The 13409-nt window shown below is 33.8% G+C and overlaps 2 protein-coding genes across 3 annotated transcripts; both read right to left on the reverse strand.

Moving 5' to 3' along the window:
• Positions 1 to 3089: 3089 nt before the first annotated feature.
• Positions 3090 to 3807, reverse strand: LSm3 (U6 snRNA-associated Sm-like protein LSm3). The gene is made up of 3 exons (XM_074171525.1): positions 3647 to 3807; positions 3490 to 3597; positions 3090 to 3437 (listed from the first exon to the last, which is right to left on the reverse strand). The coding sequence occupies exons 1-3, from the start codon at positions 3665 to 3667 to the stop codon at positions 3261 to 3263; spliced, it is 306 nt and encodes a 101-aa protein (XP_074027626.1). The 5' UTR covers positions 3668 to 3807; the 3' UTR covers positions 3090 to 3260.
• A 1144-nt stretch (positions 3808 to 4951) lies between these two features.
• On the reverse strand, positions 4952 to 12617 carry LOC111504144 (glyceraldehyde-3-phosphate dehydrogenase). Of its 2 annotated transcripts, none has more exons than XM_023158642.2 (5): positions 12482 to 12617; positions 9251 to 9503; positions 8817 to 9002; positions 8516 to 8756; positions 4952 to 5387 (listed from the first exon to the last, which is right to left on the reverse strand). In XM_023158642.2, the coding sequence occupies exons 2-5, from the start codon at positions 9488 to 9490 to the stop codon at positions 5053 to 5055; spliced, it is 1002 nt and encodes a 333-aa protein (XP_023014410.1). In that variant the 5' UTR covers positions 9491 to 9503; positions 12482 to 12617; the 3' UTR covers positions 4952 to 5052. The 2 variants fall into 2 exon arrangements, with proteins under 2 accessions (XP_023014410.1, XP_023014409.1); XM_023158641.2 differs by lacking the exon at positions 4952 to 5387 and adding an exon at positions 7845 to 8321.
• Positions 12618 to 13409: the final 792 nt, after the last annotated feature.

Below are 13409 nucleotides of genomic sequence, written 5' to 3' on the forward strand. Positions count from 1 at the left end.
ACAAAACATTTACTTTCACAAATTGAAAGGTATATTTCCAGGAAAGATTAATTTTTGGGAAATAAAGGTTTTGGCTTTCAATTTTAACAAGACTCCTATGGCTGGGATTTAATCAAATAAGCGAATGTTATTTATGTACTGTTATCGATAACATGGGTGGATTTAACTCATCCTGTGACAAAAAGTCGTAATTTTATAAACGAATTGAGTGTTTTTTCTTATAATGTTATCCATATTTGGTACTGATGAGCCGGTAAGGCAAGTGACTTACGGGGAAACAGCGGATGTCTAACAGTGAGGAATGAGGACGACAGTAAGTGAAGTTTTTTACTCTTTCATTCAGTATATTGTGTAGGAATCCTGTGAGTGATATCTGATTCGATTCCATTACGAATGTTTGGAGTACAAACGGAATAGAGAAAAGTTTTTTTGTATAATTCAGCGTTTATATAAAAGTGTTTCAAAATTATTTTTCTTTCAGCTAATTTAATATTTTTATGAAAATAACTGCTTGAAGTTTGTGTCTGAAAGTCACTTCTTTGCATTAACTTCTAACATTGATTGATTCCTTCCTTTCTTTGGAAGATTCCCGCATTTTCCTGATAATCTTAAAATTGCGCATGTCAAAACTATGTTCAAAAAGAGAAATAAACATGAAATAATCAACTATAGGCCCATTGCAATATTGTCAAATGTTAGTAAAATCTTTGAAAAAATAATATACAATAGACTGATCACTTATCTAGAGAATAATAATCTTCTAGTGATATGCAGAATGGATTTAGAAGAAAGAAATCTACTACTCGAGCTAACTATCAAGCTCTATGTAAGGTAAATGAATCGATCAATAGTAAAAATGCTACAACAGTTAACAATCTGGACTTGTCCAAGGCTTTTGACAGTGTTGACCATACACTACTGATACCAAAACTGTCGTTCTACAGTATCAGAGGGCTGCCACTCGAACTAATTACGCCCTATTTGAAAAATAGACAGCAATGTATTACTGAAAGGGATACTGATGAAAATCTATTGAAATCAGAAGTGCTATATATTGTAAGAGGTGTACCCCAGGGGTCAGTGTTGGGCCCCCTACTATGCTTTCTTTACATTAACAATATGCCTGAAGCTGTTGATGAATACACGGTTCACTATCTAGGTGTATATTTATAACAAGATACCTGAATGTCTCAGAACTTCTTCATTGTGATGTAGTATAGTCTCTTTTGAACCGTACATATAATATAATAATATTACATCAAGTATATTGACTGTGATAACCTTGTTATTCATACAGCTGTGGCCATTTATATTCTTAACCAATAATATTGCCTCATGATTTTCTACTACTTCTGTAATGTTTACTGTAATTGACATGTTTTGGTGCCTCTAGGACTTCCAGCCAGTATAATAAAGTGGATACAATCATATATGACAGATAGAACCATAATAGTGAGATGCAATAATTCAATTTCACACAGTCAGGCTGTGAAACTTGGGGTACCACAGGGTTCAGTTCTTGGGCCACTGCTGTTTCTTCTTTATGTAAATGATCTTCCACAATATTCAGAAAACGTTCATGTTACCATGTTTGCCGACGACACAATGATAACAATATCCGATCAGGATGCAGAACAGCTTGCAGTTAAACTGGAAATGGTTGTAAATCAATTTCATCCTGGTGTCAGAGAAATAAGTTAATTCTAAACACGTCCAAATCGGTAATAGTCAAATTTTTTCACCGAAAATTGTTACCCAACGAACTTTTTGTAATTGACGACATCCAACCCTCTATGGAAACTAAATTTTTAGGCACTCGTTTAGATGAGAGTATAAATTGGGGTAGACACATTGAAAGTGTATGTTCAAAACTAAATAAAGCCTATTTCGCTATTAAACAAATTAAATCAACCTTGAATACAGCAGGCTTGTTAAGCATTTACTATGCTATGGCATATGCACATATTAATCTGAATATATTGGCATGGGGTCGAGCAAGAGAATTCTTGAGAATGTTTGTTTCCCTAAAGCGTTTAGTAAGACTGATTTTTAACTTGAATTATCAAGACAGTTGTCGATCTATCTTTATAGAAAATAAAATTCTTACAGTGCCTGCTGTGTACATTTTTCGATGCTACTATAGTTTCCAAGAATTTTTAGACGATAATTTCTGAAAAATAAAATATGAACTAGATCTGTATACGTTTTTATATATTTTAATTGTGTATGTGTTTATATGTATGTATAAATTTATTTCTTTTTTTTCTTCTTAGTGACGTCTTGTATGAATATTAACATTTTTAAATTTATACCTAGTATTAATTCTGATTATTGATTGACTTACCATATATACACTATGTATCGTGAATGGTGAATAAAATATTATTATTATTATTATTATTGTTCTATACCTGAAAAGGTTTTTTATTACAAAGAACTAATAAAGGATATCTATCTATCTATCTTGTTTAATCCCAGCCATAGGAATCTTGCGAAGATTGAAAGGGGTACATTTTTATGGGAGATTAATTTTTGAAAATGAAAGGTTTTGGTTTATCGCAAAAACTGAGGGATATAGAATTTAATCAACATCCCATAAAATGGTTTTCAAATTATTTAATTGGTTGTATGTAGGTACTTAAAGTAGGTAATGACAGACGTGAACTCAGGGACCCCGAAGGCTCGTCCTGTGCCCCATTACTTTTCAATTTATTAATTAAAGGTATTAGAAATTATTGATGCGCATGAAATCAAAGAATGATCGAATACTTCTTCAACAAGAGGTTGTTAATAATCTAGCCTATTGCTGTTTAGAAAACAAATTAAATATTTATATCTATAAACTAATTGAAAATATGATTTTCATCTGCATGAATTAAAGCCCATATTCCTAGTCATTATTTTAACTGCATAACAGCCTGAGGCTAGTTTTTTATTCATGTTTCTTTATGTGTTCTTCAAACTTTAGCTCATCATCTAAAAATACACCCATATTTTTTTTAAAGATTTGATAACACTACAATAATTACTTTGTACTTTTTTTTTTGAAATAGTTTCTCTCAGTAAGATAGGTATAAAAAAATTTGAGGTTATGATAAATGGTACATATGCAAAATTATATATTCGCTTCCTTAGAATGAACATTTGATAATGGCTGTTGTAATAATTGAGTATATGAAAACAATATTCACCCGACTCATAGACATACCTAAAGCTGTTGAAAATAGTTGATACTAATGATAGTGGAAAAAGAAATTATATTACGAAGTTCGCATTGGTGGTGAAACCAAAATTACCCCATCGCCTCTCACAAACAACATAGGGATGTTTCTTTTCGTAGTTCTATACATTTCTTCATAAGTCTCCTCGTCTATTTCAACAGTAGTGACGGTTTCTTCGGCATCACTAAGTATCATGTTCATATGTTGATCATAAGCCTTGAATTGAAAATTCTGTTGTATATTTAAACACAAAATCAATTATACATACATGTAGTCTACCGCGAATTTCTCTGTCATTTCTCATTTTCACATAAATCCTTTCATCTAAACTTAATCTGACCAGATCAAGCGGCTCTTTTACTGTAATTGAGGGGATCTACAAAACCATTATTAATATTTAATATATGTGGTAAAATATTACTTACGTTTTCTAGATCATCTGCCATTTTCAATTCTTGTATTAACTACCTATCAACACAATCGGCGGAAAAAAATAACTTTACAATTCAAATTCGAAATATATTGAAATGCCAAATATTCGATAAACAAATTTTAGGTTATTGCCAGTGACGTCATAATATGGACTAGCCATTGAAGAGAGAATATTGACTCCAACAACTAAAAAAAGATAAATAGATCAATGTATGGCATTTACGTCACTTATAACGACAGATACGTTTTGCAAATTTCCATTGTCAAAATTATGAGAATACATTTGTGTGATCCACAAATGTTGTCCGATACACATATTATTATGGAATATGTGTGTAGGGGACATCACGGCGAGTCCATATTATCATGTCAATGAATATTGGGAATTGGTTGAGAACACAAAACCAAACAGTAAACTCAAAATTATCAAATTGTAATAAATATTATAATTATTGGACTAGTCGACCCGCCACTTCACTACTTGATACCTTGCGAGCTACATTGGAGAAAGAAATACTGGGAGATTTTCTGTGAAAGTGTCTATAGAAAAGAGACAAGTCCTCAATCACCTTTGATATTGAACAATAAAAATGTTGCTTGTGTACTTTGGGTCTCCAATCAAACAGATGGCCTTCCAATAAATTGATGGATGTAGCCGTTACTACGTGGTAGGAGATCATAATGAAAAGAGAAATGAAAATTTCTATGTTTTTACCACTTTTATTTGTGAACTCTCGTTTATTGTATAAGTTTGAGAATGTCAATATAGGACGAAACTGCAGTAACGTTAGTTACAAATAAAAGTGGTAAAGAACATAGAAATTTTCATTTCTCTTTTCAAACAAATGTCCGTTTTTCATATATGTGAGCGAGGGTACATTTGGGCTTCGCGTTAAATTTTATTAGTTCGGACGTCCATTGTCTGATATATGACTCTAATATGATTCGAAATCTATGATAGAACAAATAAAATCAAAATTATTCTTGTTGGGATCATTTAAGACAATAGAAGTCCGAACTAGTACAATTCACCATGAAACATTGTCAATCACTTTGAAACAAAACTTCGCGCATTGCAGTGGAAGGTCGAATAGATCCACATTAGACATTAGACCTACTACCTTTTTTTTTACAAAAATAGCAGTATAGGAATTGTGCTGGGTATGTTACGATAAAAAGTAAAATCTCGCGAATCCTTGACTCGCATAAGTTTCGTCTTTTGAGATAACAGCTTGTCTACGAAAAAAATTGACGGTAAAACCCATATGCTCCTCAAAACAAAATAAATTCATTTGAAATGATCGATTCCGAATGAACTTTATTGAAAAATATACAAAAATTTAATGTTCCCTCCTAAATATCTGAAATCATAATCTTGGCAATCTTGACAGTGCTTGTCTTATTCTTCTTTGGTGCTGATGTGTTTGATCAAGTCAATGACTCTGCAGGAATATCCGTACTCATTGTCATACCACGATATCAATTTCACAAAATTATCGTTGAGAGCAATCCCAGCCAAGGCGTCGAAAATGGAAGAGTTGGGGTTGCCTATAAAGTCTGAGGAAACAACTTGTTCGTCGGTGTAACCGATGATACCTTTCATCGGCCCTTCAGAACATTCTTTTATTTTTGCTTTGATTTGCTCATAAGTAGTTGCTTTGCCAAGACGAACAGTTAGATCTACTACAGATACGTCAGGCACAGGAACACGAAATGCCATTCCGGTTAATTTGCCTGAAAATAATTTATTGATTCAATGGATGAGCCAGACATTCTACAAAAAGATTGGCAACACAAAATATTGCAGCTTTCCTAATCTCTCACACCAACATTCCACGACAGATGAAACCTGACTCCCAACCAGTACTGCCAACACAATAAAGGTGTGAGGTTGATGTAAAAATCTACAAAATCCGATAGATAAGTGCAAAACGAAAAATTATAGAGAAATGTACGCATACTAAATCATTATTTGGGATAATGTGTACCTGAAATTGAAGAATTGCAGTTTAATGAAAAAAAAAATTACAAATACAATAAATGATCATGGTGTTTGGTTTTAACAGCCTGTGCCTGACCGGAAATTGTTGTTTTCTGGTTCATTAGCCGGAGTCTATAGGTTTTTAGTCCGGAAGTTTCGTTTACAACTGCGACAGACATAATCAAAGACAACGCCACCTAGCATATAGTAAATATTGATCGGTAATGAGTACACAAAACATAAAGAAGCAGAATATGTGGCTTGTTCATTTTGATTGGACGGTTCGTTTCACTCAAAATTCAAAACGTGAATAGTAATAGGCCTGAAGCCCTCTGAGGTAAAACTAACCTGCTTAGACAAAGTGGTAGGGTATAAAGGGTGTTAAAATCCACTTAAACCAAAAAGCGTAACAAATGCCCGAAAATACTGAAAGTAAATTGATTTTGCGCTTAGTTGGCAACACTGAACAACACAGCTGCCGAATTTCTCGGGAGGTGCTCCAAATTTTGCAGCGATGGAGATATTCGAATCACGTGACCTTTGAATTAAAGTTCTCAGTTCCATTCTTGTTATCAAGAAAACCAATCTAAATGTTTATTGAAAAAGTTGAAGTAGAAAATAGTATGCGTAAAATGTATTTAGAGTTGCGGCCATTTCAGGCGCCAAGTCCTAGGGGGCGCTTCAGGAGTGGTCAAAAAAATTTCCTCGCTCTTAAATACACTAGTCAAGTCATGATATTAATTGACCTTATTAAGTGATGCGACCCCATGGTTGCCAAATGCGGTAAAATAATGATATTTGACAATAAATAAATAACCTATCTTTCTGATTTTCTTCTGCATTTTCATGTTTGATGAATGAGAAACTGATTTCCAGAATTCGGCCGAAAAGAGATTTCCAGTCGTCCTGTATGAAGTTGGAGCTCCAGAATGAAGAATCAGCTATGAACATTCCCAATGGGGAATGTTCCTCAATTTGGGTTATTACAGCAAATGCAAGTTTCAACAAAATAAAGTTGAGTTTAATTAATGAGTTTCTCAAATTCTCTTCGAAAAGTATTCAAATTGATGTTACAAATGTTGGGTTTCAATTTTTAAAGGGATTTGTTTCTAATTCACATATTGGTAATAGCGCCTAGAATGTTTGATCGGAGTTCAGGTTACCTAGATATTCTACTCAAAAAATGGAAAATTATCTTCATAAATCAACAATTAAGGCAAAATATGAATTATAGTTCAATGCCACCTCCACATGCCACATAAACAACAGTTGTTTTGTTATTTATTTATATAGATAAAGATAGGTTAGGTGCACAAAATGTCATGTCACAGAATGTCTCGGAACATTAAAGAGAACAGCACGCCTCTGAAATATGTCATCTTTGTTTGTCTCATACAGGTAACATATTCATTGTCCTTTATTAGCTATAACCGATGTTACCAAATGGTGAAATAGAAACGAATCCCTTTAAATGTTGAATCCATTTCATTCCTCTTTTTTAAGTATTTAAATAATTTTTTAAAGAAACAAGGTTGAAATGATAAGTTTAAAATGCGTTGTTTTAGATCTCTTTTATGAAAATTACTTGATTTTCGTCAGAAGGAACATTTCCCATTACGTCCCAAAAATGAAAATGCGGAAGGAACTCAGAAAGATAGGTTATTTATTCATTAGCAAATTGTCAAATGTCATTATTTTACCGCAGTTGGCAACCATGGGTTCGCGTCACTTAATAAGGTTAACATAAATTGTTTATAGCAACACTATTATTTATATATGCTTGCTGCTCTCATTATTGAATTTCGACCTAATTTTTTCAAATAGTTCATTGCTTTGTTATTAGGAGCATGTAACCCAAACATGAAAGTTATTTTAACAAGCACATAATTATTGCTGTTATTGACCACTTAACAGTTGCCTTTGATGTCTGCCACAGTATTAGACGAAACTTCAGGCACAAAAACCTGCAGATCACGGCCAAAAAACCCAGAGAATAGCTTTGACACAGCGAAAGTTTACTTTCTTTGATTTTCCACACAAATATTTATTGTGATTAGGTATTTCATTCCGAAGTATCTAGTTATAACTTCATTTCAGTGTATGAAACAAATATGAAAAAGGAATTTTGGATAGGACATTGGAGGTGGAGCAACAAAAATTTTTTTTTTTATTCGACATGTATTCTGAAATTGGGTATATATAAATAAAAATTCGCGAAAAAGTACGTTCAGTTGAATTAATTTGTGAAAGAACTACTATCTAGTTCATTTCAATTTCGATCAGAATGTTTCCACCACAGCCTAGCTGTGGCTTAAAAAGAAAATTTCATTCTCAACGAGCACAAAAATCTCCTTATGCATCTTTGCTAGCAACGAACTTGATCAAATCGACAACCCTGTTGGAATAACCAAACTCGTTATCGTACCAAGAAACCAATTTGACAAACTGTGGGTTGAGTTGGATGCCAGACGTAGCGTCAAAGATGGACGAATGAGTATCCCCGATGAAGTCAGAGGATACGACAGCCTCCTCTGTGTAATCCAGAATGCCCTTCAATGGTCCTTCGGCGGCCTCCTTGACTTTAGCTTTGATTTCGTCATAGGTAGCTGGCTTGCCGAGACGGCAAGTCAAGTCGACGACCGAAACATTGGCCACTGGCACACGGAAGGCCATTCCAGTGAGTTTGCCTGCAAGAGTTGAGAATTACATGAAATCACAGGCTTGAGCGAGACAAATATATGTGAACAAGATATTTTCAAATTAAGAACTAGTTTCGTGCAAACTACACCCTGAAAGTAAATATTGATCCAACTTTACTGTCATTTACTGTTCATTTTCTCAAATCCCAAAAAAACTAGTGATTTATAACAAAGGAACTTACCAACGAGTGAAGGAATGACTTTCGTAACTGCTTTAGCAGCGCCAGTTGAAGCTGGAATGATGTTTTGTCCAGCACCACGACCGTCACGCCACAGTTTACCAGAAGGACCGTCGACAGTCTTCTGGGTTGCTGTGGTTGCGTGCACGGTGGTCATGAGACCCTCAACAATTTCAAAGTTGTCGTGGATAACTTTAGCAAGAGGAGCCAAACAGTTGGTGGTGCAGGAAGCGTTCGAGATGATCTGTAAAACAAATACATGGAATGCTAATCTTTTATTAATACAGTAAAATCAGTAACTTACCTTATCCTTTGGATCGTAAGCATCAAGGTTAACGCCACAGACGTACATTGGGGCATCAGCTGAAGGAGCAGTTATTATCACTCTTTTGGCACCTCCTTCCAAATGAGCACTGGCTTTTTCGATGGTGGTGAATACACCGGTAGATTCCACAACATAATCAGCCCCATATTTGCCCCAAGGAATGCTCTGAAAATATTCAATACACATTACCTTTTTTGTTAAAACCTTTCAAGATAGTTCATATGTAAAAAGTAATTATTGGCGCTCCAGGGCGACTTCGTTGACTCCAGTGGCGCATTTGCTTTTTCAGCTGCAGGAAAACCCGGAAAAACCTGCATCACAATATCCTCTCTTTCGTATAACAAAATGTAGGGCGTCATTTTAAAATTTGACCCATAGTTTTAGACCTACACAAATATATTTCAAATACTCACCTTAGGATCCTTCTCTTGAGATACTGCGATTTTCTTTCCATTGACAACAAGATTGGTACCATCCGAATATACGCAACCCTTGAATCGTCCGTGAGTGGAATCAAATTTGAAGAGGTACACCATGTAGTCGACATTGAGGAAGGGATCATTGATAAGAACGACATCAGCTCCCCGTTCGATGGAAGCTCGGAGGACTAAACGTCCAATACGTCCAAATCCGTTGATACCAACTTTAGCCATTGCAAATTTTGAACTGTGAAACAAGCAAGTCAAATCAGAAAAACTGATTCGTTAATAACCCTGTCATTATAATTTTAACTTTTTTCAAGGCGGGTTTTGAGTTTTTCTCACTGATAAGTCAGATAATCAAAATTATAAAACTTTCAACATATTTTGGAGAAAGAAACAAGATTAAAATTGCATATAGAACAGGTAATACGTTGGGAAAATTAGTTAAAAATAATAAAGACAAAACATCCAAGATCGAGAAATCAGGAGAATATAAATTAAATTGTGAAACTTGTTCTGAAAGGTATATATTGGTCAAACTGGCAGAACATTTAGGAATCGCATCCAAGAATATAATATGAGCTACAATCTCTATATTCAATCAAGCACTGGTATATTCTAAAGGCAGTGCTAACATAATGAGTTTTACAAAAACTTCTCTGCACGCAGCTCTATAAACCAAATATATACACACTTAATAGCAGGATATAAATGTCTAATGGATGATTCATTTAATAAACTGAATTGCATTATTTTTATCACTATTCATAAACAGTTATCTTGAAGGCGTGGATTTATCAACATGTTTATATAATATATTGGTGTCATCAGCAAACCAAATAGAAATACAAAAAGCAAAATAAAAATACAGGTATGAACAGAAGTTAATACTATTCTAAACTGGTAGTGAATAAATAATATAAACCCAACACGAAATTGTTAAAAGCAGTGTATTTATCTTAAGAACACATAAAAACTGCTGCCTACAATGAACATTTAATTAGCAATTTCAGTTTACTAATGTTTTCTAATTCAAGGTTTTTCTTGCCGGAACCAGTTTTCAAGTACTTAGTCTGTTCAAAAAAGGGTGAAGTGTCATATTTCGCGATTTGCGATTTTTTATTCTTTTAGGTTGGCAAAATTGCTGAATTTTGACCCAAAAAAAATCGTCGCATAGCTTAGGAATTGTTGAATGACGTCAACGGCGATCCAGCCACCTTATTCACCAGATTTGGCCCCATGCGACTTTCTCCAGTTCCCAAAATTGAAGACACCCATTAAAGGACTGCTTCGAATATTGGAAAAAACGGATGTATGATTCTCCGCACTTTACCGGATACCCTGCGAGTGCGGAGAATCATACATCGGTGAAACTAAGAGGCTATTGAAAGTTCGCATTGCTGAGCACAAGAAATACAAACAGCGAGGGGAAACCAGCAAATCAGGAATAGCAGACCATGTTTGGACTCATCAACATAACATCGAGTGGTCTCAAGCTGAAATCATCCACAAGGAGGAACAGTGGTTTAGGAGAAAATTCAAGGAAGCCGCGTATATGTTGTCCAACAACGCATGTAGCCAAGCTAGCGTAGAGATACGCAACATATGGAAATCTATAATCAAGCGGAACACGACCAGCTCCCGCTAAAACCGATGAAGCGGAGAGAGGGAAGAGGGAATAGTATCTTTTCAGATTGAGAATATCAGTGGTTGTTTTTGAAATATTCGACAAAAACTAGGATTGTCGAATTTACTTTTTCTAAACAATAAGACCTACAAGGTCTTACCGTTTCCGAGATATTAATGGGATCAAAAAAAACGGCCTGTATATATTTGAAAAAAATCAATTTCATTTCGTATCCAATAATCGAGTATTTCTATCTTGACCATCTCAATTTATTGATAATTAAATGTTATCTGAAATAACAGACAACATACACCAATTAAAATTTCGTTAATTAGAACAAATACGTATTTTCAAGATGCAGGTATTGCATTTCCTATCCAAAGTTATGCATAACTTTCACACTGATTTTGGGCATGTTCCTGTATTTATTGATTAACTTTCTTGTTCAATTCCGGTTTGACCAGAAAAAAATCATATTAGTAATGAATTGTTACTGTGTTCAAGAAGCAAGATTTATTAAGATTTTTTTATTTCAAAAAATGAACATGATGCTTGAGAGAACTATGATAGTGTTATCAGATTACTATTTGTGTAAATAATTCCAGCAATTTGTTGTGATTGTCACAGTGGAATTAATAAATAGATATCATTATCTCCGAATAAAAACACTTCATAAAATTCACAGTATTGAGTGTCAAAATCGGTATTTACTAAGTACTGAAAAAGAGTCGAAAAAGGAGTTGATTTTCTCACAAAAAATGATTGGATATTTCTCTGGCTAATGCTTTTTGATCATAAGTAAGTTTTGGGCAACACAATGTACATATGCAAGTTGTAAAATACCATGTAGATACTTATTTCAAAAATCTTGGATGTGGTTTAGGTAACACAATGTTTGTCTTTATTCAGAAAACTGGATCTTGCAAATACAGCTGAAGCCATTTTAATTGACTGAAAAAAAAATTAAATCTACCTACCAATCATGTGAAACTAATTTCCGAATCAAATTTTTAGGTATAACAAAGAACAAAATCCATTTTTTTAAATCAAAGTCATTCAAATTCTGTTCTAAATCTGAAACTTTACATTTTCCAGGATTTAATTGATTAGTATATTTTTTGAGGGTTGGGCAATACCTACTCTTAATTTTGAACAAGTAATTTAAATAAGCAGTCTGACCCCCAAATATCAATAATATAGAAATATCATTCAAAAATAATTTCAAAATATAAAAAGTGTGAATGAAACTTCACCTCAATGAGATACCAGATGCCAGGCACAAAAATAAAGTTTCATCAACCCCCAGCAGCTGAAGGTCAGGAAAGGTCAATACCGGCACTGGAACATTATTTTAATTTCCAAACTCGGGCATTTTTTCAAGCACTGGAAATGTAACATTTCACTGATGCTTGCCAAGTTTGTAAAATTAGCTAATGAATCAAGTGACGTGTTCGCCCTTTTTAAAATTTCCTTACCGGCAGATTTAATATCTCATTAAAACTTATAATTATGATGATACAATTAGTAATCCTACGTTAATTATTTACTATTTGAACAGAAAAGTAATATAATTCTGTATTGAATGGAATACTTACAGTTAACAAAATGTCAAGAGATCTTTCTCTCAAAGGACGATTCAACTAATGTCGTTTGAAGGGCAAATGCTTGACATAAAAAGAAAACTGGAGGGTCACGTGATTGAAAATTATCGTCAGTGTGACCATCATCGAATTATTGTCTGTCAATGATTTTTCCCAAGAAAGATGAAAATCTGGTGTAAGCATTGATTTTATTCATTTTGTCGAAAGTTTGTCACTGTAACGAAATTACTAGTTTACATACATTGATTGATAGGTGGGATGCATTTTCAACCAATTTTCTCTCGGTATTGATTATTCATTTATTTCAAATATTTTTCAAGCACAATGGACTTGGAAACCAATTTACCAAATTTTTGAATGCCATTGACGGTTTTAATTCACTAATCAACTTGTTTAGGTAGTCTTATTGCTTCCACTTTGGCAACACTGCTCACTATCAAACACATGTGACGTGAGGTGTCGCACGATTTCTCTCAATACTTTACTACAAAAGATATATGTTGTAACCTGTTATTGTAATATGTGCCACTGATTCATTTTCAATGCCAGTTTCTTCGTATTACGTGATAGAGATCTCGTTGACATCACATATATGATTTCATTCATTGAGGTACCTCACATCTGCATAAAAAAATCTCGATTAGGACCGAATCTGCTACTGAATACATTTGATTAATGTTGAGAATGGTGCATATCTCGATCCAAATTGAAAATGTATTTGAGGATTTGAAAAATATCATCAAATACCCAACTTTCAGTTGAATTGAAAATTCTATAAATCGATCTATATAGCTAGCGATTTCTCAAAGAATATTTGTCGCGAATGAAATACTATACTTTTTATATGGCTCATATTTGGAATATATTTGTGAAGAATATCCCGAATGAGAGTAATATCAACAAATTTCATAATAAAAAGCAA

The sequence above is a fragment of the Leptinotarsa decemlineata genome, unplaced genomic scaffold, assembly GCF_025532065.1.
Source record: "Leptinotarsa decemlineata unplaced genomic scaffold, Ldec_3_MD MMD2_tig00000010_RagTag_RagTag, whole genome shotgun sequence".
NCBI classification, from domain to species: Eukaryota; Metazoa; Arthropoda; class Insecta; order Coleoptera; family Chrysomelidae; genus Leptinotarsa; species Leptinotarsa decemlineata.